At 38.7% G+C, this 23,350-nt stretch overlaps 1 protein-coding gene across 1 annotated transcript; it reads left to right on the plus strand.

Annotated features, from left to right (window-relative positions):
* Positions 1 to 497: 497 nt before the first annotated feature.
* LOC133672278 (cytochrome P450 71AU50-like) lies at positions 498 to 2,497 on the plus strand. The gene is made up of 2 exons (XM_062092651.1): positions 498 to 1,740; positions 1,854 to 2,497. The coding sequence occupies exons 1-2, from the start codon at positions 859 to 861 to the stop codon at positions 2,466 to 2,468; spliced, it is 1,497 nt and encodes a 498-aa protein (XP_061948635.1). The 5' UTR covers positions 498 to 858; the 3' UTR covers positions 2,469 to 2,497.
* Positions 2,498 to 23,350: the final 20,853 nt, after the last annotated feature.

Genomic DNA, 23,350 nt, shown 5'->3' on the forward strand with positions numbered 1-23,350 from the left:
GAAAATCCTACGGAGATTTATATAGACAATCGATCAGCAATCGCATTGGCAAAGAACCCAGTGTATCATGAGAGGAGTAAACACATTGATACACGTCATCATTTTATTCGGGAACATGTGAAGAATGAAGAAGTCCAACTGATATCTTGCAACACAAATGATCAAGTTGCAGACATCTTCACAAAGCCTTTGAAGAGAGAAGTATTTATCCGATTAAAGTTCATGCTTGGCATGATATCTCTCGATTGAGTTTAAAGGGGAGATTTGTTGAATACTAAACTCAATCTAGAAGGTCAAGGAAGGCAACCACCGGCCAGCCAGCCACCAGCCGCAGCCGCCAGCCGCCAGCTGCAGTCGCCAGCCGCCTTCACACCACCGTCCATAGCCGCCTTCACACTTGAAGGTTAAATTTTCTTGTTTTGAATTCGTGTATAAATAGTTAGCTAAGCTTATGTTATTTTGTGTGGGAGAGAGTGGAGAGAATAGAGAGAAACAGTAGAGAGAAAGAGAGGGTGTGTATTGTTAAGCTTGTTGTGTTTATTTTGCTCCTGTAAGTTTTTGTTTTTGAAATAAAACTTTGTGTTTTATCCCCTCTGAGTGTTTCAAAGCCACCACTAGTGGTTCCTCCCACCAACATTTTGTTGAAAAAATCATAGTTAAAACTAAGTCAGTAAAAGCTGTTTTTGCGTAATTACTCAATTAGTCAAAGTTCGATCAAAACAACAACAACGTTGAACTTACCTCTCCTGTTTGTTTTTCCTTCAGGCTTTCGATTCCTAAGTCACAATATCCAAGTAAATATATAAAAGGGTAGAGATTTTATACACTTCAAGATCCAGCAAGCTATAGATCACATCCATGGCTTGGATTTGGACTTCTCTAGCCTTTGCTGCACTTATCTTTCTGCTCCAATGGTTAAGCACCCAATGGTTAAGCACCAAGAATAAGAGACTACCGCCTGGTCCAAGAGGGTTTCCAATTTTTGGAAGTCTTCATATGTTAGGGAAGTTTCCTCATCGAGCTCTTCATCAGCTTGCTAAAAAATATGGCCCCATCATGCATTTGCGGTTAGGCCTGGTGCCAACCATTGTTGTCTCTTCGCCTGAAGCTGCCGAATTATTTCTTAAGACCCATGACCTTGTTTTTGCTGGTAGACCACCTCACGAGTCTGCAAGGTACATCTCTTATGGACAAAAAAGCGTGACTTTTTCACAATACGGCTCGTATTGGCGCAACATACGTAAGATGTGCACAGTAGAGTTGCTTAGTAGCTTGAAAATTACATCTTTCAAGTCAACGAGAATGGAAGAGCTTGATCTGTTGATTAAGTACATTCAAGAAGCTGCACAGGAACGTGTTGCTGTCGATCTGAGTGCCAAGGTTTCGTCCCTCAGTGCTGACATGAGCTGTAGAATGGTGTTTGGGAAGAAATATTTAGATGAGGATCTTGATGAGAGGGGATTCAAATCTGTGATGCAAGAGGTCATGCATTTATCAGCAGCTCCAAACTTGGGAGATTACATTCCTCAAATCGGAGCTCTTGATCTCCAGGGACTGACAAAACGCATGAAGGCTATTTCCAAAGTTTTAGATTTGTTTCTTAGCAAGATTATTGATGAGCATGCCCAATACCAGGAGAAGGGCAAAAACAAGGACTTTGTTGATGTCATGCTAAGTTGCATGAAATCCGAAGAAAACGAGTACCTTGTTGATCAAGGCTGTATGAAAGCCAAAATGCTGGTAAATGAATTTTTTTTTCTTTTAATCTTAATGAAAGAGTTAAATTAACTACACGATAACGGTAGCATTACTAATCTAAATATCATTATGCTCCTGCACATGACATTTCGCAGGACATGCTTGCGGGTTCAATGGACACTTCATCAACTGTGATTGACTGGGCATTCTCAGAACTGATAAAAAATCCACGGGTTATGAAGAAAGTGCAAAAAGAGTTAGAAGAAGTAGTGGGAAAGCAAAGGATGGTAGAAGAATCAGACTTGGAGAGTTTGGAGTACCTAGACATGGTTGTGAAGGAAACCTTTCGGCTCCATCCAGTGGGTCCTCTGCTGATCCCTCATGAGGCCATGGAGGACTGCATTGTGAACGGCTTCCACATACCAAAGAAATCACATGTTATAATCAATGTATGGGCCATTGGTCGAGACCCAAAAGCTTGGACCGATGCAGAAAAGTTTTACCCAGAGAGGTTTGTTGGGAGTGACATAGATGTTCGGGGCCGAAACTTCCAGCTTATTCCATTTGGCGCTGGCCGCAGAAGCTGCCCTGGAATGCAATTGGGGCTAACTGTGGTGCGACTGGTGCTTGCGCAGCTGGTGCATTGCTTTGATTGGGAGCTTCCAAATGGAATATTGCCATCTGAAGTGGACATGACTGAAGAGTTTGGTCTCGTAATTTGCAGGTCCAAGCATCTAGTAGCTATTCCTACATATCGCCTTAACAAATGAAACTAAATGTGCCAGTGTCTTGTTTTCGATCAAAATAACGTTCCCTGCTAAGTTGCTCCTTCAGGGATTCTGTGTGCTTTCTTGTTCATCATACTCTTTGAAGGATCTTACCATCTTTTTAAGAGAAAATAAATGAGGTTTGATGCCATTTCTTTTGGAAAACTAGATTAGCTATTCTCTGTCCGACCGATGGAAGAAGAATATATATAAAAGCTCCGTTAGACTTTATGACTTTGTTTATACATAGCACTAGTGATTCATAGACAATTCATGATTGTTTGCTTTATGCATAACAAGTGTTAATAAATCAGAAGCAAATCTAGCTGTTTCTCAACTAGGTGTGACTATGGCCTCCAAAACCATCAGACGTTTTCTTTGCTAAGTACTGATATATGCTGAAGCAAAGCTAGCTATCAGTTTTAGACAAAAATATTAAGAAAATTATGTGTATAAAAATCAAAATCAGTTTGGAGCTTGGACTCATAATGATACCAATGATCATAAGCTCAATCAAATCAGATTGAACTTGAAGATCTCTCATTCTTGAACTAATAAATTCTAAAACTTATAAGAGATTACAAACCCTAATCGTTCAGGAAAAACATGGGAACAAAATTAACCATTCATGAATCAATTAATCATTTTAAACCATTTACGAATGCACCCACAATGATAAACATGGGAACAAGGCAACAGAATTGCTTCACTACCAAACAAAAGTTCCTCGAAGCAAACTGCACAAGGCTGCTTAGCATAGCCTTCTTCAACTTTAATAACCTCCAAAGCCTCAATGGATGATTTAGTAGCAGGCGCCAAGTTTAACTCAGCCCCAATATCATCATCTGAGGACTCAAAAACCGCTGGGACATCAATTTTACCCTCATATACAAAACCTTACGACTCAAGTAAAGATTATCCATAGCCATTTGTCGAGCACAAGTTAATATTATTGAAAGCTAAGCTGATTACTTGTGGTTGAAGTCTTGGAAGAAGACTACACAAACTTTAGCAAGAAGAATGAAGAAATGGAAGAAATTATGTTAAATTGGTTAAGGAGGCAGTTAAAACTGTTATGGTAGTTATAGTTGTTTTTACTGTTACAAATCAGTTACAAACCGTTTCTTACATGTGTAAGAATCGTGACCCTCCATTAATGGCTGGATGAGATGATCTTGATTCTTAAAATAATGGAATCAGTTACATGCAACGTGTACAAAAGCAGAGTTTGTTGCATTAATGGAATATAGAAAAAACACAAGAATTTCTTCTCAATCTTCTCTGCAAACTTGAATACAATTTTCTTTTAAATATCTCCAGAAGACAAACATGGTATCAGAGCTCACAAACTTATTCCTAAAAGGGGCGTAAACTATGAAAAACAGATTGATTAAACTGTTAATTACTCAAAAATGGTAGGATTAAGCTCTGTTGGAGGAGATTTAAGAACTCCACAGTTCAATGGCACAAATTACGACTTTTGGGCTGTAAAGATGGAGACAATCCTCATAGCATTCTATCTTTGGGACGTAATAGAAGTTGGAATACAATCTCATCAATCACTTGAGGTTGCAAATGGATCAGGCGGAAGAGAGTGAAGCTAAGCAAACTACATTGCAAACACACCAACTACATCCAGAGAAGACAAAATCAAGAATGCAAAGGCATTAAGCCTCATACAAGGAGCATTAACAGATGAACTTTTCCCACGTATAAGAAATGAGAAGACTGCAAAGGGAGCTTGGGACATTTTGAGCAGAGAATTCAGAGGAGATAAAAAGGTTAAAGTTGTGAAACTTCAAGCAGTGAGAGCTGACTTTGAATACCTGAGAATGTCAGAAAGTGAAAGCTTAGATGGATATCTAGCTAAATTCTTTACAACTGTGAATAACCTGAAATCGTTAGGAGAAAATGTATCAGAAAACAGAATTGTGCAGAAACTGCTAATGAGTCTAAGCAGAAGATATAAGTCCATTGTGTCAATCATTGAGGAGACACGAGATCTTGATGTTCTGAGAGCAGAAGAAGTCATTGCTTCTATTAAAGTCTATGATAAGAGGGATGATCTACATGATGAAAAGGATAAGCTAACAGGAACAGAGAAAGCCTATAGCAGTTTAAAGGTTGGAAACAATCAAGCCTACAACTCACACAAGGGTTTCCAAGGCAGACCTTTTCAAAGATGGCAATCACAAGACAGGAGGGGATCAAATTCATTTCCAAACAAAAACTTAAACAACTACAACAATTCAAGTTGGAACAACATTGCTTGGGGAAGTAGTCAAGCTAGTGTAAAGCCACAGTGTCAAGTCTACTAGAAGCAACATTTTGGATTATGCAGACACAAAGGAAAACTAAGATATGGAAGATGCTGTCATAACCTATTTTTTGGTTATTCCCCAATTCACATTGTTTCCTCTCTCTTAGAAAAAAAATATAATAATACAAAAAAATCAAAAAAATATTATCAAAAAATATAACAGTGAAAAGAGGATGCCAGAACGCTTAGAAAATAGTCAAAATTTGGTTGGGCAGTTTTAAAAATATAAAAATTAAAATTTGGCAGTATTTTACTGACTCATGATAGCCCTGTTGACAAAGAAAAGTCCAAAATTAGATGTTGGTGGACTCAATTAAATTATATTGAAGGTTTAATTGAATTTATGGAGGGTTTGATTGTAAGAAAAATTGATTTTGGAGTTAATTTGGGTTTTAATTGAAAGAAATTAAAGTTCTAGGGTCAAATTATAATTTTTGAGAGTTAATTTGGTCAAATCAGGGGCTTAATTGCATAAATATTGAAGTTTGATGGTCAATTGGGGACTTAATTGAAGAAATCCAAGACAAAGGACCAAAATGCAAAACCGCCTACATCCATGAGAGAGTTCATATTATTAGAAATATAGAGAAAGGGTTACAACACACATGGAGAAAGAGGATCACTTCACTCAAACTCTACTCCCGGCTCTCTCACACTGCTGCACATGGTAGTAGGACTGCTGCCCATAGCAACTCTTCTTTCTCTCTTATTCTCTTCACATTCTCACAACCCTCTCATTTTGCTCTCTCTCTCGGTGCCTTTTTATAGGCAACAATGGTGCCACCAGCTCCTACTCTTCTTCAACAATGGTGGCTGCTAACTCCAGCTCTTCTTCAACAATGCTGGCTGCCAAATTCAATGGTTGGTGCCGTCTATTTGCTGCACATTAATGGCAACAAACCCATATTCAATATTTCAGAGTGAGGTTGATTTAGAACGATTAATCACTTCATCCATCGCTCATATGTGAAAAATAGAATTGCATATATATGAATAACATTCATGTTCTGCCATTTATTTTTCAGCTCATCAATCTGTTTCTCCTGTAATTTTTAAAATTTCTAATAAGAAGACTCACCTTGTGGAGATTTGTCTAGATTTTCTTGATAATAATGTCAATCTCCAACTACCAACCAATGTTTATGTCAACATTTTCCACCGCCATCACTTATCACAAATACACTAAAGTCAGCTGTAATATTCTGTAGCAGTTGGCAATTGTCTGGTATTTGTTGGTTGCTGCCAAGGCTTTCATTTCTCCTATAAATGGAGAAAAAGAGAGAGCAAGAGAGCAGTGTAGAGGAAGTGTGCAGCGAGTGCAAGTGCAACTGTGAGAGTGAGAAAGTGCAGATTTGAGAGAAACACCGAGTGTAAGAGTGAAACACTGGGTTTTGTAGGATTGTACTGGGTTGAGTTGAGTGTTTGTATTATTCCTCCAATAATATATAATTTGTTGCCTCCGTGGACGTACCCGGTTTTGGGAAACCATGTAAATCTGCTTGTTTGTGTTTTATTTGTGTTTGCTTTCGGTCTAGTATGCACAACACACCTTTCATCCGATTCTTCAACGTTAGCATCATCAGGCAAAGTGAGCCGTGCAGATTGAAGCAAACAAGGAATGGCTGCTTCCATATAAGGCTGGAACTTGTGGCCTAAGGATTTGCAAAGTCTGCCTCATGCCTGCAGCAGTATCTTACATGTTTCAGTGAAGAACAAGGTTCTGGGAAAGAACCAAAATATTTTTTTTTCAATGGAAACTGTACAACTACTATTAACATACTCTTAACCCTTCAATTCTCATTGGGTCATGTATCTCCAGATTTGATATGGGTGTGGAAACAAGAAGTTGCACAACCTTGCATGAGAAAAAAAAGGGTCAATAATGCTACTGTATGAATGCGTTCTAACAAAAACATTATACTAAAAAGTACTTAGGTCAATATGTCTTGCAAACTCTAAAACATCTCTGATTTGGGTGGCTTCAAGAGACTTCTGAACCCATCCATGAATCCAAATTCAGTACAGTATGTAAAGAACTATAAACAGATTACTGTTTTCAGATAAACAGAAACAGTTTTCTTTGTCTAAATACATGTTATAACTTATTTATGCAGGCAAATTACTTCTTTTTTTGGTACACCAGGCAGGATTAACAAGAAAATAACTAGAAACTCGAGAATCTTTTATATCAAAACCCCTTACTACCCTATCCGAAAGCCGCATCTTACATTAATTCCAGTACTGATTATTACCTGTTGAGTATCGTCACCGAACTTGTCCTTTCCGATCCGAAAACCGTCCAAATTGCTGTAATGCACGAAACAGTTGCAGAAAGGAGCTTGCTGTTAGATTCCCCTTCTGCTTTCGTCATCACAACTTTTAGGTAAGGCATAACTGTTCTGTAATACTCTAGAAACCGGTCCTGCAAAAGTACAATAATTAATATAAAAAACCAGAAAAATTAAAATAGGCCACAAGCAACTCTTGTCTCTTGACGGGTACCTGTGATGACTTAGCAATTGTTGCTAATGCTGATAAGACCCAAAGTTTCAATAGTTGTTTTCCTTTCTGGAATGTGCAAATGCAAAATCAACATAAAGACTGCAAATCAGAGACAAGATATAGTTGCATATGGACTCGGGCTTCTTTTTATACAATTATGCATGTGCATGTGAGTTTTTATATTTATCAAGGAAAGCTCGAAAAAAAAAGAAAAAATAAAAAGGCTAGATCCTCCACGGGAAGCATTCACAGAGGTATTTCACATGCCATGAATGAATGCACACACGATTAGAAAGATCACATGCTACCTCACCTGTAGGCATCTGAGCAATTTACTGATAATCTCATCAAGGTGAGGTTCTAACATATTTGAAGTGCAATACTGAACAAAGTGATAAGTTGCCATAGCAGCTTGCACCTGAAAAGATAGAACATTGCAGCGCGCACTTAGACGTGTAAGAGTTAATGCACAGATGCATAAACCAGATAACCAGATATTTGAAGGCAGTGAACCCATTTTGACAACTGAGTTCAACTAAAGCTTAAATCCAACTAAGAGGATTTGATACAAAATATTTGGTAGACCACAAGATTGTGTAAACAAAAGAAGGCAGATAATTAAAAATTCATTCCAAATGAACAAAAATCAACACTACAAAGGCTGCGATGTCTGCCATGATTTCATTTCTAACAACACCTTTGCAAGCTCATTCTCAACATGCTTTTGATTTGTGAATTCTGACTTCGAGTTTCATTTCATTACTGAGGCATCTTAAGTAGATGAAGAACAACCCTAGATTGCTTTCCGCAAGGATCAAAAAGACTATCGAAAGACCTTGAAATCAATGTTAGGTTCAATTTCAATCCCACAAAGACAAAGTTACAGCACAGCGTCTGTCAGCAAGATGGTGATAGACTTCTAACAGTGCCAGGGCAAGTCAATTTTCATTCAGCTCCTCATTGCATGACTCTCTTATTGATGTCTGGGGAGCCAAAAATTCCGTATATAGTAGTTGACTGAGCAATTTTAATCCTGTCAAAAGTTTCTATATTATCTATGCCAATCAATATCCTTGCCTATAAATGATAGACTAATCAGAAGCTCTATCTAAATTAAAGCAGGAGAAAGAGGCGCGAGGACCTTCTTCAATTCCAGGTGCTCCCAAGTGCACCACCATATTTCGAAAATCTATCCTCATTAGTATTTTGATGGGAGGGAAAAAAAACACAAATTTTCTACCAATCAAATTTCACCATGTGTTATTTTATTCTTTAAAAGAAAGGATAAAACAAAATTGAAATAAATGACATGGAAAATAAATGAGCCTTCATATATTTCTTGGCCAATGAAAAGTTGACACTTGGGATGAGATATTCAAGATATCTTGTCATAAATACAAGATCCTATCAGATATCTCTTCATAAATGCAAGATTTCATCAATAAATATCAACCAATAAAATTATGTCATGTGACATTGGAAAAGAACATGAGAGCCCTTGCAGATCTCTATAAATAGAGGGCCTCAACTTAAAGGCAAAGGAGCCCTAGAGATATAAATTTTTTTCAAGACAAGTTCTTCAAGTAAGGAAGCTCTCTCAAAAGTTCTCAAACCTCCTTCATCTACGCTTGAAGTCTACAAAGAACGAAGCTCTGTTAGATCAAGCATAAACACCCCATAAGAGTTCTTCAACAACACTTTGAAGACAAATCAAAGGTACTCTTCAAAGCATCAAATCATCAAAGGGACACTGGGAGATACAAATTTCGTTCAAGACAAGCTCTGCAAGCAAGGAAGCTCTCACTCTCTCTCTTTTCAAGCAAGGAAGCTCTCTCAAAGAGTTCTCAAGCCTCCTTCATCTACGCTTGAAGTCTAAAAAGAACGAAGCTCTGTTGGATCAAGCCTAAACGCCCCATAAGAGTTCTTCAACAACACTTTGAAGACACATCAAAGGTACTCTTCAAAGCATCAAATCACCAAATCTCGCTTTGCAATACACGCCCAAATTCGCGTTCTTGCAAAGCACAAATCTTGGCTTGATTACTCAAATAAATCAAGTCACCATATATCGAATCCAAGGAAAGAATCAGAGGATTGTCATATTCTTTTTGAAAGAATATATTACATAGAGATTGTACCCATCCATATATTTAATAAAATCATATATTTGTATATGTGTGCTTGTTTAATTTCAGGTGCTCAAAATTGTGTCTACAAATTTCTGGCGACTCCGCTGGGGAAATCTCTACCTCTCATCTCTTCCCTTCAAGAAAGAATTTTCAACAAACTCTCAATGGCTACTAGGAGGAACATGATCACCATTGTCGCTTCGGAAAGCAACAAGGCTACTTTTTCAAGTCGCCAACATACCATTGAAGATTCTTCAACTCCGCCATTGAAAACAAAATCCATCATCGAGTTGTATGCACAAACTAAGCCGACTCTTAAGTTGACATCAACTTCAAATGTAAGAGGGGCACAAGATCTCACCTCAAAGATGAAGCCACAATCAACTCCACCATAAAAGTCAAGTGGGGCTCGTGAAATTCTCTTCGACACTCAAGGCGACTTCGACAATTCACCCATGGAAACTTCTTCGTGTCAATCACCAAGTAAGGCTTCGGGTTTTGGCACCATGTCAGTGATGATGACCGAGACAATATCTTTAGAGGATCAAGTGCCTAACTTGACAAAACTCGTTGAGGGGCTTTCGACTTCACTCAAGGCAAAATACCACGAGATAGCAAAGTTGATGAACAAACTTGAGAGCTTGAATGAAGGAGGCCGAACCTCGACTACCAAGGCTTTACAAGTTGATCAATTAGATTGCATTGAGGATTCTACAATCGGAGCTGCAAGGAATATACACGGTATTACTGGTGGTATTTTTACCATGAATCAACTGAAAGAACTTATCAAGGAAGCCATCACGGACCAAGTAGAAAGCTCAGTTCAACCCTCATATTCTTATGTGAAGCCGTACACCCAACGAATTGACTTGCTAAGGATGCCTCCGAACTATCAACCACCAAAGTTTCAACAATTCGATGGCAAAGGGAATCCTAGGCAACATATAGCTCACTTTGTGGAGACTTGCAACAATGCCGGAACTAATGCTCAAGGAAAAAGACCACGAGATAGCAAAGTTGATGAGCAAACTTGAGAGCTTGAATGAAGGAGGCCGAACCTCGACTACCAAGGCTTTACAAGTTAATCAATTAGATGTCATTGAGGATTCTACAATCGGAGCTGCAAGGAATATACACGGTATTACTGATGGTATTTTTACTATAAATCAACTGAAAGAACTTATCAAGGAAGCCATCACGAACCAAGTAGAAAGCTCAGTTCAACCGTCATATTCTTATGTGAAGCCATACACCCAACGAATTGACCTGCTAAGGATGCCTCTGAACTATCAACCACCAAAGTTTCAACAATTCGATGGCAAAGGGAATCCTAGGCAACATATAGCTCACTTTGTGGAGACTTGCAACAATGCCGGAACTAATGGCGATCTCATGGTAAAACAGTTTGTTCATTCCTTGAAAGGTAATGCCTTCAATTGGTATACTGACTTGGAGTTTGGCTTAATCGATACTTGGGAGCAACTGGAGCGCGAGTTTCTTAACCGCTTTTACAGCACTCGTCATGTGGTTAGCATGATTGAGCTCACTAATGCACGTCAATGAAAGGAAGAGCTTGTCATCGACTACATTCATCGATGGAGAAACCTTAGCCTCAACTGTAGAGATCGGCTCACCGAAACTTCTGCGCTAGACATGTGTATTCAAGGGATGCATTGGGGACTACGCTATATTTTACAAGGTATCAAACCAAATTCTTTTGAAGAATTGGCTACTCAAGCACACGACATGGAACTTAGCATTGCGGCGGCTGAAAGCTCATCATTACCTATGCAAGAGCCAATGAGAAATAAGCTTGAAGGTCATAGATTTGAAAAGAGCACTACAAAGGTCGAGGGAAAGCAATCTTTAGTAGTTAACTCGACTACCACAAGGGTACTAACTGGAGTTAAGAGGAATGATCGGGCGACACCGGTTACTTTTCAAAAAGGTGAAAGAAAGAAACCATCCCTGAAAGAGCGACAAGAAAAGGTGTATCCATTCCCCGACTCAGACATATCTAGGATGTTGGATGATTTGCTTGAGGCAAATATCATTGAGTTACTGGAGGTGAAATGCCCCGATGAAGTAAACCAAATGGACAATCCAAACTATTGCAAATATCATCGCTTGATCAGTCATCCCGTAGAGAAGTGCTTTGTGCTAAAAGATAAGATCATGAGGCTACACAAGAATGGGGATATCGTTTTCGATGATGAAGTAGCAACCTCTAATATCACAACCATGGTCAATTTAGGACCACGCCAGTCACTCCCTACAATAAGTTTTGGCTTCTTTGAACCTATAGAGCTTGGAATCATTTTGCCTACGAGCTCCATTGCATCCTCAAGTCAAACTCCATGTATAACCCTCACACCTCATGTTGACAACTCGAAACCTGATTCATCTGAAAATTATGATGATGAAGGATGGACTTTAGTCATGCATAGAAGAGGAAGGAAGAAGCGCATGCAGATGACAAAGCCAACTAGAATGAGGATCTCGACGCTGAGGAAGCTAATTGAGCCGACATGCTGAAAGATTCAACGAAAGTCCATACCAGTCAGAAATGAGGGTTTTTCAACTCAAAGTCTAAGAAGGCCCGTTACACTGAATGAGTACATGCCAATATAAATGAGAAGAATTGAAAATGTACTTATTGCTTGCTATCATGTTGATGAAGAGAAAACTCATACAAAACCTGTCATGAAGGAAAATCATGATGACTCTTCAAACTTGTCTCACGGTGTATGCACAACAGAGATATCCTTCAACAATGAAGACTCATTGCTTGGATCAAAACTCCATAATCAGTCATTGTTCATTAAAGGATATGTTGATGAAAAGATGATGAATCATATCTTGGTGGATGATGGCTCGACGGTCAATATACTACCTCTTAAGACTATGAAAGAGCTGAGGATTCCTATGGATGAACTCTTCCCAAGTCATCTGATGATTCAAAGTTTTAATCAAGGAGGGCAAAACACCATAGAAAAGATAAGGCTTGCGATACACATAGAAGATATGAAGTTCAATGGATTTTTCCATGTCATAGATGCCAAAACTACTTATAATATGCTACTTAGACGACCATGGATACATGAAAATGGTATCATCTCCTCAATGCTCCACCAATGTTTTAAGTATTGTCAAGATGGGGGCAACAAATTCCTCTCCAAATGGGATGACTCTTATGCGGTTCAAGAATTCTACACCAATGAAGCTTACAAAATTATCAATGAGAATGGATTGAGGATTGGGCCTATCAACGGCAAATTCTTGAAAAGATACCATGCTTGAAATCTGATATAGCTCCTGGCCCGCATGAGCTAAAACTGTGAAAGGCACTAAAAAAAACAAAATTGAATCACGTTATGACTTGATCCTTTATCCATAAAGGTACGTAGGCAACTCAGAATTCATTCTGAGTACAGTCACGCCAAAAAAAAAACATCTTTGACAAAAAAAATATATTTTGAAATACTGTTGTGACTTGATCCTTTATCCACAAAGGGAAGAAAATAATGATCTCTGCTCAAATGCTGAAGGTTATGATTTCTCTTAAGAAAATTCTCCATCATACGCCTTGAGGAATTACTCTAACTCGGTCTTGCTGCGCTGCAACATCCAAAGCTCACCTTCATTGTCAAAGCAAAAAAAATAAAATTGCCTTCTAGTTGTTGAGATGTTGCTGTGCATAAGAGAACGATTTGGAATATTGCTATAGGTAAGTCACCTGCACAAGTCTTTAAGAGATGTCAAGATCTTTCTTGTTTCAAAACGCGATATAAGCTGGAGAGATGTCTCTTGACATGTTCATTTAAGACTACCTCAAATATGATCAACGAGATGACCTGAAGAGCTTCTAAGTATGCTTCAAATGGCTTCAGATTTGGTATGGTTCCTCCAAACATAAGCAGGTGATATAATGAGTAAGATGTCACCAGAAGTGCTTCAGAAAATGTTTGAAATGGCATCTTCGAGAGAGAAAATGACTTAATTCCAGCCATTGCTTCAGCTTTAAACATTGACGGATCAAATTCCTTTGCTGGGGCAAAACCAATAGAAACTCGAGGAAAATTTACAGTTAATAAGAATGGTAGCATCAGTGGAGTTAGTTCCTCATTGGATATCTTTTTCAAGTTCGAGAAATATTCCTCCGTCAAGCTTTCCTGCCTCAACTTCTGATATGCAAGAACAGATAGGGACCAAATGAAGGATCCAACTATGCAGCAGATGTTCATATCAATGATGAAGTATTTAAGCCCAGAGAACATGGCTACCATAAGTGAGCACCTCAGAATAAACTCTCAAGAAGATGAAGATAAAGCTCAACAGGCCATGTCATCTATCACCAGAGGACTCGGATAAAACGATGTGAGGGGCTGATAGGATCTAAAGAGAAGCTGAAGGTGCAAAGAAGGCACACGTTGCTGATGCAACTGTCGCAGATAAAACCCAATAGGTTAATGCAACGTTTGTTGAATTTGCTACATGAAGTGCTTGAGCTTGCATAAAAAGCATTAATGTAGATTAACTGAGCTAACTGCAATGCATGCTTTGTTAATTGTTGCTGCTGATGATGAAGAAGAGTTGTGAGGATAACCAAGGATTGATGGGATATTTTTTCTCCACTAAATGGAGATGAATTTAATTTGCACAGGCACTAAAACAGAGCTCTTGGATTGCTGAGATGATTGGCCGCCTTTGTTACTTGTGCAGCTGGGTGTCCTTGGAGTTCCATTGCGCTCTTAGAAATCGACGTTGTAGGGGAACCATTCACCATTGGAGGAGACGGGGATTGGTCACTACTGGGACCTGGTTGCCCTTATGGAGAAGCATATAATTTTTAGTTGGCTGCAAAAGATATCTGTGTATTACCTTGTGTTGTGTGGTCCCGCACCATGTGATGGTGGGACCACCACATAAATTGTCAAGATACATGCTGTCTCTTGGAATTTAAATTAATGTGAGTCGGCTACTGTAGACGCAGTAGAGAGAACAGATTTGAAAGAGAAAAACAAAGGAGAAAAACGTGAGAAAGAAAGAAGAGGAGGCAGCAGAGCAGTCTGTCTTCTTTCTTCGATTTCCAGTTCGTTCACCGTTGGATCGGGCTGAGATTTTGACAGCAGCTTCTAGACACGTTCCTCTTCATTCTGAATGGTTGGATTGAAGATTGGTGTTGTGGAAGCTGGTCGTTTTGACAGAAAACGGGGCTGTCAGTGTTGTGAGCTTTTCTCTAATATTGCTCTCTTTAATCTTGTTATAATCCGAGAATAAGTTGTTCTTGATGATATATATGTTGTAGCCCTTAGTTGAATATGAGGAAGAACAGTTGTGAACCCATTATTTGTGATAGTGGAAGTTTTTAGGTGGACTCTGGTCCCGTGGTTTTTCCCGCATCGGGTTTTCCACGTAAAAATCTTGGTGTTGATTTGTGTGATTATTTGCATTATATTTGTTCATTGTTTGATTCTGTTTTTTACTGCACAAAGAGGGAAAAAGGATTGGGACTTGTGAATTGTGAATTGTATTCCGCTGAATTAATCCGGTTAGTTGTCCCTAGTTTTCCCAACAAAGTGGTATCAGAACATTTGGTTGTGTAGATTAAATTCTTGTGCAGTTAAAATGGAAAAGGAAGATTCGGGTATGATAAAGCTCACTTCCTCAAATTATTTTCTATGGAAAACAATGATGGAGGATCATTTATATTGCAATGATTTGGCTTTGCCGATTGAATGTAAAGGAATAAAGCCTGATGACATGGATGATGTAAAATGGAATGGACTAAATAGAAAGGCTACCGCTAATGTTAGAAAATGGGTATCTTCTAAGTCCATTAATCATATTTCTCAAGAACATGATTGCTATAAAGTTTGGAAGATGTTGGAAGAAACATTTGCCAAGGAGAGTGCACAAAACAAGGTTTTTGTAATTAGAGACCTTGTGAATTTGAAGTATAGAGATGGTGAAGATGCTTCAGTGCATATAAATGTATTCCAAGGGTTCTTGAATCAGCTGTCATTGATGAACCTTGAGTTAGCCGATGAAATGCAAGCATTAATCCTATTGAGTTCATTGCCGGATAGTTGGGAGACTTTGGTAGTGTCACTTAGCAATTCTACTCCGAATGGAAAGCTCACTTTGAAAACAGTGAAGGATTGCATCCTCAATGAAGAGAAGAGGAGGAAAGGGACAAGCACTTCCGAGTCTCATGCACTTGTTACAGAAAGTCGAGGGAGAAGTTAAAGCAGGTTCTCTCACGGCAAGCAAGATGGAGAATCTAGCAATAGAAAAGGCAAATGGAAGCCAAGAGGAAGATCTCAGTCAAGGAAGAGTTTTAAGTGTTATTATTGTGACAAGCTTGGGCATATGCAAAAAGATTGCAGAAAGTATAAAAGAGATAAAAAGGGTAGATATGAAGACAAGAATGAAGAGAATGGTACAGCTGCAGTTGTATCTGATGGTGATGTTACCATTGTGTGTGATGATGGCTGTGTTAATCTTGCATGTCAAGATACCACCTGGGTTGCAGATTCAGCAGCTTCTTACCATGTTACACCCCGACGTGATTTTTACACATCCTACACTGCTGGTGACTTTGGTCAAGTTGGGATGGGAAATCAAGGGATGGCTAATGTTGCGGGCATTGGAGATATTTGGTTGGAAACCAATACTAGGTGCAAGTTGCTACTCAAAGATGTTAGGCATGTGCCTGATATGCGCCTACATTTGATCTCTACTGGTACTCTTGGTGAAGAAGGCTATCACAGTTACTTTGGAGATGGTAAATGGAAGCCCTCCAGAAATTCCCTAATTGTTGCTAAAGGGAAGAAGATGGGTCTCTACATGTCACAAGCTAAGGTGATCAAAGGGGAGGTGAATGCAATTGAAGATTGCTCTACTGATCTATGGCATAAGCGGCTTGGGCATTTGAGTGAGAAAGGCCTTGACATCCTTGCTAAGAAGAGCTACCTTCCTTTAAAAGGTATGAACTTGAACACATGTACTCATTGTTTAGTTGGTAAACAACATAAAGTTGCATTTCAAAGATCACCTTCACATAGAAGGTCACATGTTCTTGATTTAGTTCATACTGATGTTTGCTCAATGATTGATAAGTCTCTTGGAGGTGCATTGTACTTTGTTAGTTTTATTGATGATCACTACAGGAAGATTTGGGCCACTTGTTTGAAATCCAAAGATCGTGTGCTTGATGTCTTTAAGGATTTTCATGCTAGAGTTAAAAGAGAAACTGGTAGAAAGCTTAAATGTGTTCGAGCAGACAATGGTGGTGAATACAGGGGTCCTTTTGAGAAGTACTGCAGGGAACATGGCATCAAGTTAGTGAAAACAGTTCCTAAGACTCCACAGCAAAATGGAGTGGCTGAGAGAATGAACAGAACAATTGTTGAAAGAATTAGATGTATGCTCTCTCATGCAAAGCTGCCTAAGTCCTTTTGGGGTGAGGCAATGAAGACTGCAGTTGCCATGATCAACCTTTCTCCATCAGTTCCTCTTGAGTTTGATGTTCCAGATAGAGTTTGGAAAGGAAAGGACGTTTCCTATGCACACTTAAGAGTGTTTGGATGCAGAGCATTTGTACATGTTCCAAGGGATGAAAGGTCGAAGCTTGACAGCAAGACAAAGCAGTGTATTTTCTTGGGCTCTGAAGATGATGAGTTTGGCTATAGGTTGTGGGATCCAAAGGAGAAGAAAATTATGAGAAGCAAAGATGTTATCTTCTTTGAAGATCAAACCATTGAAGACTTTGAACTGAAGGAGAAAACATAGTCTACTACTTTTATTTCTTCTAATTCAAATCCAACACCTACTCCACAGTTACCTTTGTTGCCTACTAATCATGGGGGAGACTTGCAAAATGATGAAAATAGTGGTTTTCTTAATGAGTCATTAGTTGGTGATCCTGAATCAGCTAATGATGATATTGATGTTATTCCTGAACAGGTTATGCAGGAAGCTCCAGATGAGCCACAATTGAGGAGGTCAACCAGACCTCGCCAACCTTCCACCAAATACTCTCCTCATGAGTATGTGCTAGTTACTGACGGGGGAGAGTCTGAATGCTTTGATGAAGCTATGTCACATGAGAAGAAAAATGAGTGGTTGAAAGCAATTCAAGAAGAGATGAAATCCTTGCATGAAAACCATACCTTTGAGTTAGTGAAGCTTCCTAAAGGTAAGAGAGCACTCAAGAACAAATGGGTGTGATTGATGAACATTGCTCACAGCCAAGGTACAAGGCAAGATTGGTTGTGAAAGGTTTCGGTCAGAAGAAAGGTATTGATTTTGAAGAAGTCTTTTCACCAGTGGTCAAGATGTCTTCAATCCGAGTTGTGCTTGGCATAGCTGCTAGTTTGAACCTTGAGGTTGAGCAACTTGATGTGAAAACTGCCTTTCTCAATGGTGATTTAGATGAGGAGATCTACATGGAACAACCTGAAGGTTTTGAAGCAAAAGGTAAAGAGCAGTTAGTTTGCAAGTTGAAAAGGAGCCTATATGGGTTAAAGTAAGCTCCAAGACAATGGTACAAGAAGTTTGATTCTTTCATGGTGGATCATGGTTATGACAGGACCACTTCTGATCATTGTGTATTTATAAAAAGGTTTCCAGATGGAAACTTTATTATTCTCCTATTGTATGTGGATGATATGTTGATTGTTGGCCATGATACTAAGAAGATTCAGATGTTGAAGGAAGAGTTAAGCAAGTCTTTTGTAATGAAAGACTTAGGACCGGCAAAACAGATTCTTGGCATGAAGATCACACGTGACAGGAAGAAGGAGAAACTTTGGCTATCTCAGGAGAGATATGTTCAAAAGGTACTTGAGAGATTCAACATGAGCAACTCCAAGCCGGTTTGTTCTCCACTTGCAAGCCACTCTAAACTAAGTTCTAAGCAGTGTCCTTCAAGTGATGAAGAAAGAGATGAGATGAAAAAGGTTCCTTATGCATCTGCAGTTGGTAGCTTGATGTATGTCATGGTTTGCACAAGGCCGGATATAGCTCATGCAGTTGGTGTGGTTAGTCGGTTCCTCTCTAATCCTGGTAAAGAACACTAGTCAGCAGTGAAATGGATACTCAGGTATCTCAAAGGTACTTCTAGTTTCAGCTTATGTTTTGGTAATGATAAACCTGTGTTGGATGGATACACAGATGCAGATATGGCTGGTGATGTTGATTCTAGAAAGTCCACATCAAGATACTTGATGAAGTTTGCAGGGGGAGCAGTCTCATGGCAATCAAGGTTGCAAAAATATGTGGCATTATCCACTCCAGAGGCTGAATATATTGCTCTTATTGAAGGGGGTAAAGAGTTGTTATGGATGAAGAAGTTCTTACATGAACTTGGCCTAGTTCAAGAGAACTTTGTGCTGCACTGTGATAGTCAAAGTGCAATCCATCTCAGTAAGCATCCTGCTTTTCACTCTCGGTCAAAGCACATTGAGGTTAGATATCAATGGATTCGAGATGCTATGGAGATGAAGTCATTTGTTGTCGAGAAGATCCATACCGATGACAACGTGTCAGACATGATGACCAAACCTCTACCGAGAGAGAAGTTTGAGTTTTGCAGAAGGGAAGCAGGCTTATCAGAGCCTCCTAAATTGAAGTTTACATATTGATCGCCAGTATGGCGAATTCCTCACATGGTGCGTGAGGGGGAGATTTGTTGTGTGGTCCCACACCATGTGATGGTGGGACCACCACATTAATTTTCAAGAGAGATGCTGTCTCTTGGAATTTAAATTAATGTGGGTCGGCTACTGTAGACGCAGTAGAGAGAACAAATTTGAAAGAGAAAAACAAAGGAGAAAAACGTGAGAAAGAAAGAAGATGAGGTAGCAGAGCAGTCTGTCTTCTTTCTTCGATTTCCAGTTCGTTCACCGTTGGATCGGGCTGAGATTTTGATAGCAGCTTCTAGACACGTTTCTCTGCACTCTGAACGGTTGGATTGAAGATTCCTGGTGTGGAAGCTGGTCGTTTTGACAGAAAACGGGGCTGTCAGTGTTGTGAGCTTTTCTCTAACATTACTCTCTTTAATCTTGTTATAATCCGAGAATATTTTGTTCTTGATGATATATATGTTGTAGCCCTTAGTTGAATCTGAGGAAGAACAGTTGTGAACCCATTATTTGTGATAGTGGAAGTTTTTAGGTGGACTCCGGTCCCGTGGTTTTTCCCGCATCGGGTTTTCCACGTAAAAATCTTGGTGTTGATTTGTGTGATTATTTGCATTATATTTGCTCATTGTTTGATTCTGTTTTTTACTGCACAAAGAGGGAAAAAAGATTGGGACTTGTGAATTGTGAATTGTGAATTGTATTCCGCTGAATTAATCCGGTTAGTTGTCCCTAGTTTTCTCAACACCTTGTTGGGTTCTGCCTTGCTGCTGAGGAAAGTTTGAGGATGATGATGATGAAATGTGGTCTGAATAAACACTTCCTTTACAAGTTGCTGGTGTTTTACTACGAGTGGAAGCTGCAGCTACAACTGCAAATTGCCGCTACTTTTAAGACTGAAGGATTTGTTGATTCTGTCGCTACTGCTGCAACAGCTTCGTGTTAATTCAATGAGAAGATGAAAGTGAGTCCATGCAAAATATCACTATGATCATCAGGGGGCAGGACTTGCTGAAGAAAAATCTGCAAGGACATAGATACAAACAAAAAAATAATCTTATACAGGGACATATATCTTTCTTGTCACCGATGCTTTAAGAGATTATACAAGGACGATTAGTGACTTGTCGCTCCTGCTATCTGAACCAGAGAATGGATTTCCAATCCACACTCTAAGAATAAGCACCTGAGATCAGGAGAGAAAACTAATGCACTTCGTAAAATAAAATAAAAAAGACATTATGCATGAGTTGAACAAGAAATTAGGTACTTGTTAGAATTGATGCAAACAAGGAGACAGATATGAAAGTGCTTCGGAATGCTAATGAGGAGCTCCAATCAATCACGGGTGGTTTTGAGTTAAGGCTGCATAGTCTTCCCGACCAATTGAAATTGAAAGAGCATCAGATAGAACATACGTTGATGAATCTAAGGATAAATCCAGATTGCTTGAATGGCAGAAGAAGCTGGATGAAGAACATGGGTGCACGAAGCATTGGATCCGACAAATCAGTGCAAGGTCACCCTCGTTTTAAAAAAAACATTATATATGTTGACGTGAAATGGACTTCTGTAGAACTGAGATGGTAGAATTGCTTTGGGCTTCATGTGTGAATTCTAGGTCTGTGAAAAAAAAGAGGCGCCTTGAACTAGCAGCTTTCACAGAAGTAATCCAGAGCTGGGAGAACATATATATCATAACTCATCAAATTCAGGGCTGATAGTATATCATAATTTGTGGTGCCAATGATTAGAGAGCATTGATGACAAGGATGTTGAATCTCTTACAGCAACTTCAACCGTAAACACGCCTGATGGACAAGGAAATCATAACTCTAGACCACTGGTTGGAAGATCACGTATACTCACGCATCATGAAGCCTTGGAAACTTTGGAAGTTTTTCCACGGTTGGTTTATTATACACACAGTTGAAATCCAAGTTGAGATTGCAGTGTTGACAATGGTAAAAAAAGGAATAATCATGTGAATCCGCCTACAGCAGACGTTGCTTCCAATTTCATAGACGTTCGAATCAAGATAATTTGATCATAATAAAGGTTGTTTTACGAGCTTTGGTTAAAAGTTTACAGATTACTTCACCTGCATAAACTCAGAATTGTGTCCTGTATATATACAAAAAAACAAAAGGAAGGAAACCTGCAATTGTAAAACAAATACTGGAGAGCTATGCATACCTGCTAGGACCGTCGGTGATGCTGAGCTGCTAGGTGGATGCTATACAGTTAATGAAGGAACATAAGGACTGCTAAGTTGGTGACAAAAAAAAAAGACAATGTAGTTGCCTTCTATAGCCACGCTATAGACCGTTGCCTGATTACAATAGAAGAAGAAAAAAAACTCGTATTCTGTGATAGAAAGATCGGCTATGCAAGTTGCTTTTCCTCTTATGAAACAAGAGCAATAATTCCTGTTCAGTTCTGCAAATTTTTCCTATTCAAGTCATAGCAAAAAAAGCGATAATTCCAGTTCGGTTCTGCAATCTTCATTTACCCTCTCTCGGCAGTTCATTCAGGAAACAAAGGATGCGACATGCTACCCAAGACAAAGTTTTCCTATACTGTTGAAAAGGCAAACTATCTTTCCTAACTTGAAAAGCATTTGATTAGTCTTTGCTCTCAATCGGTTAAGAATACAAGGAATTATAAAGGAAAGAGCATTTGAACGTGAATGAAGCAAGCAAATAATTCATCAAACAATGAGGGCACGCATATCTAGAGAAGAAAGAGAATATGGATCAAAATCTTTAATTTGTGATAATTCATTAACCACTAGCTGGAATCACGAACGGATTGCGTCGTTGGATTCAGAACAATGAGCTCTTCAAAACAAGATGTTACAGTGACCACTTCCAATGAAAATAAAAATTTCCTGCAGGCCCGTCAAAGTATTGGTTGCTATTCGGGTATAAAGATAAATTTTGTTTGGTCCTCAAATATGCAACTGTTTCAAATGAGGTATTAAACTTAGATATTCTATCATTTGATTTGATAAATTTCAATAAGATTGGTAGATAAATTTCCAATTTTGACTATCATATTTTATTTCACAATAAGATTTATCTATTTATTGTGAAAATCTAATATGATCAAATCAAAATTTAGTTGAAAATATAAAACCCTCTCAACCATATTTTTTGAGACATACCCACTTGTTTCGAAAGTAAGTGAACTTGTCTCGAGGGGGCATCTGTAGAAACACAAATTTTCTACCAATCAAATTTCGCCATGTGTTATTTTATTCTTTAAAAGAAAGGATAAAATAAAATTGAAATAAATGACATGGAAAATAAATGAGCCTCATATATTTCTTGGCCAATGAAAAGTTGACACTTGGGATGAGATATTCAAGATATCTTATCATAAATACAAGATCTCATCAGATATCTCTTCATAAATGCAAGATTTCGTCAATAAATATCAACCAATAAAATTATGTCATGTAACATTGGAAAAGAACATGAGAGCCCTTGTACATCTCTATACATAGAGGGCCTCAACCTAAAGGCAAAGGAGGCCTAGAGATATAATTTTTCTTCAAGACAAGTTCTTCAAGCAAGGAAGCTCTCTCAAAAGTTCTAAAGCCTCCTTCATCTACGCTTGAAGTCTACAAAGAACGAAGCTCTGTTGGATCAAGCATAAATGCCCCATAAGAGTTCTTCAACAACACTTTGAAGATAAATCAAAGATACTCTTCAAAGCATCAAATCATCAAAGGGACACCGAGAGATACAAATTTCCTTCAAGACAAGCTCTGCAAGCAAGGAAGCTCTCGCTCTCTCTCTCTTCAAGCAAGGAAGCTCTCTCAAAGAGTTCTCAAGCCTCCTTCATCTACGCTTGAAGTCTAAAAAGAACGAAGCTCTGTTGGATCAAGCCTAAAAGCCCCATAAGAGTTCTTCAACAACACTTTGAAGGCATATCAAAGGTACTCTTCAAAGCATCAAATCATCAAATCTCGCTTTGCAATACACGTCTAAATTCGCATTCTTGCAAAGCACAAATCTTGGCTTGATTACTCAAATAAATCAAGTCACCATATATCAAATCCAAGGAAAGAATCAGAGGATTGTCATATTCTTTTTGAAAGAATGTATTACATAGAGATTATACCCATTCATATATTTAATAAAATCATATATTTGTACACGTGTGCTTGTTTAATTTCAGGTGCTCAAAATTGTGTCTACAGACACCACAGAATGGCATCTTTTACAACAAGTACAAAGGTTCATTTTTATAGAAAAATCTAATTTTCTTGTCATTGACTTCACT

Source organism: Populus nigra, chromosome 14 (genome assembly GCF_951802175.1).
Source record: "Populus nigra chromosome 14, ddPopNigr1.1, whole genome shotgun sequence".
NCBI lineage: Eukaryota > Viridiplantae > Streptophyta > Magnoliopsida > Malpighiales > Salicaceae > Populus > Populus nigra.

What these genes read in the sequence shown, in the direction of transcription:
- LOC133672278 (XM_062092651.1), top strand. Translation starts at nt 859, where the DNA reads ATGGCTTGGATTTGGACTTCTCTAGCCTTTGCTGCACTTATCTTTCTG. An exon ending in GTATGAAAGCCAAAATGCTG is followed by an intron (nt 1,741 to 1,853) that starts GTAAATGAATTT and finishes GACATTTCGCAG; the next exon opens with GACATGCTTGCGGGTTCAAT.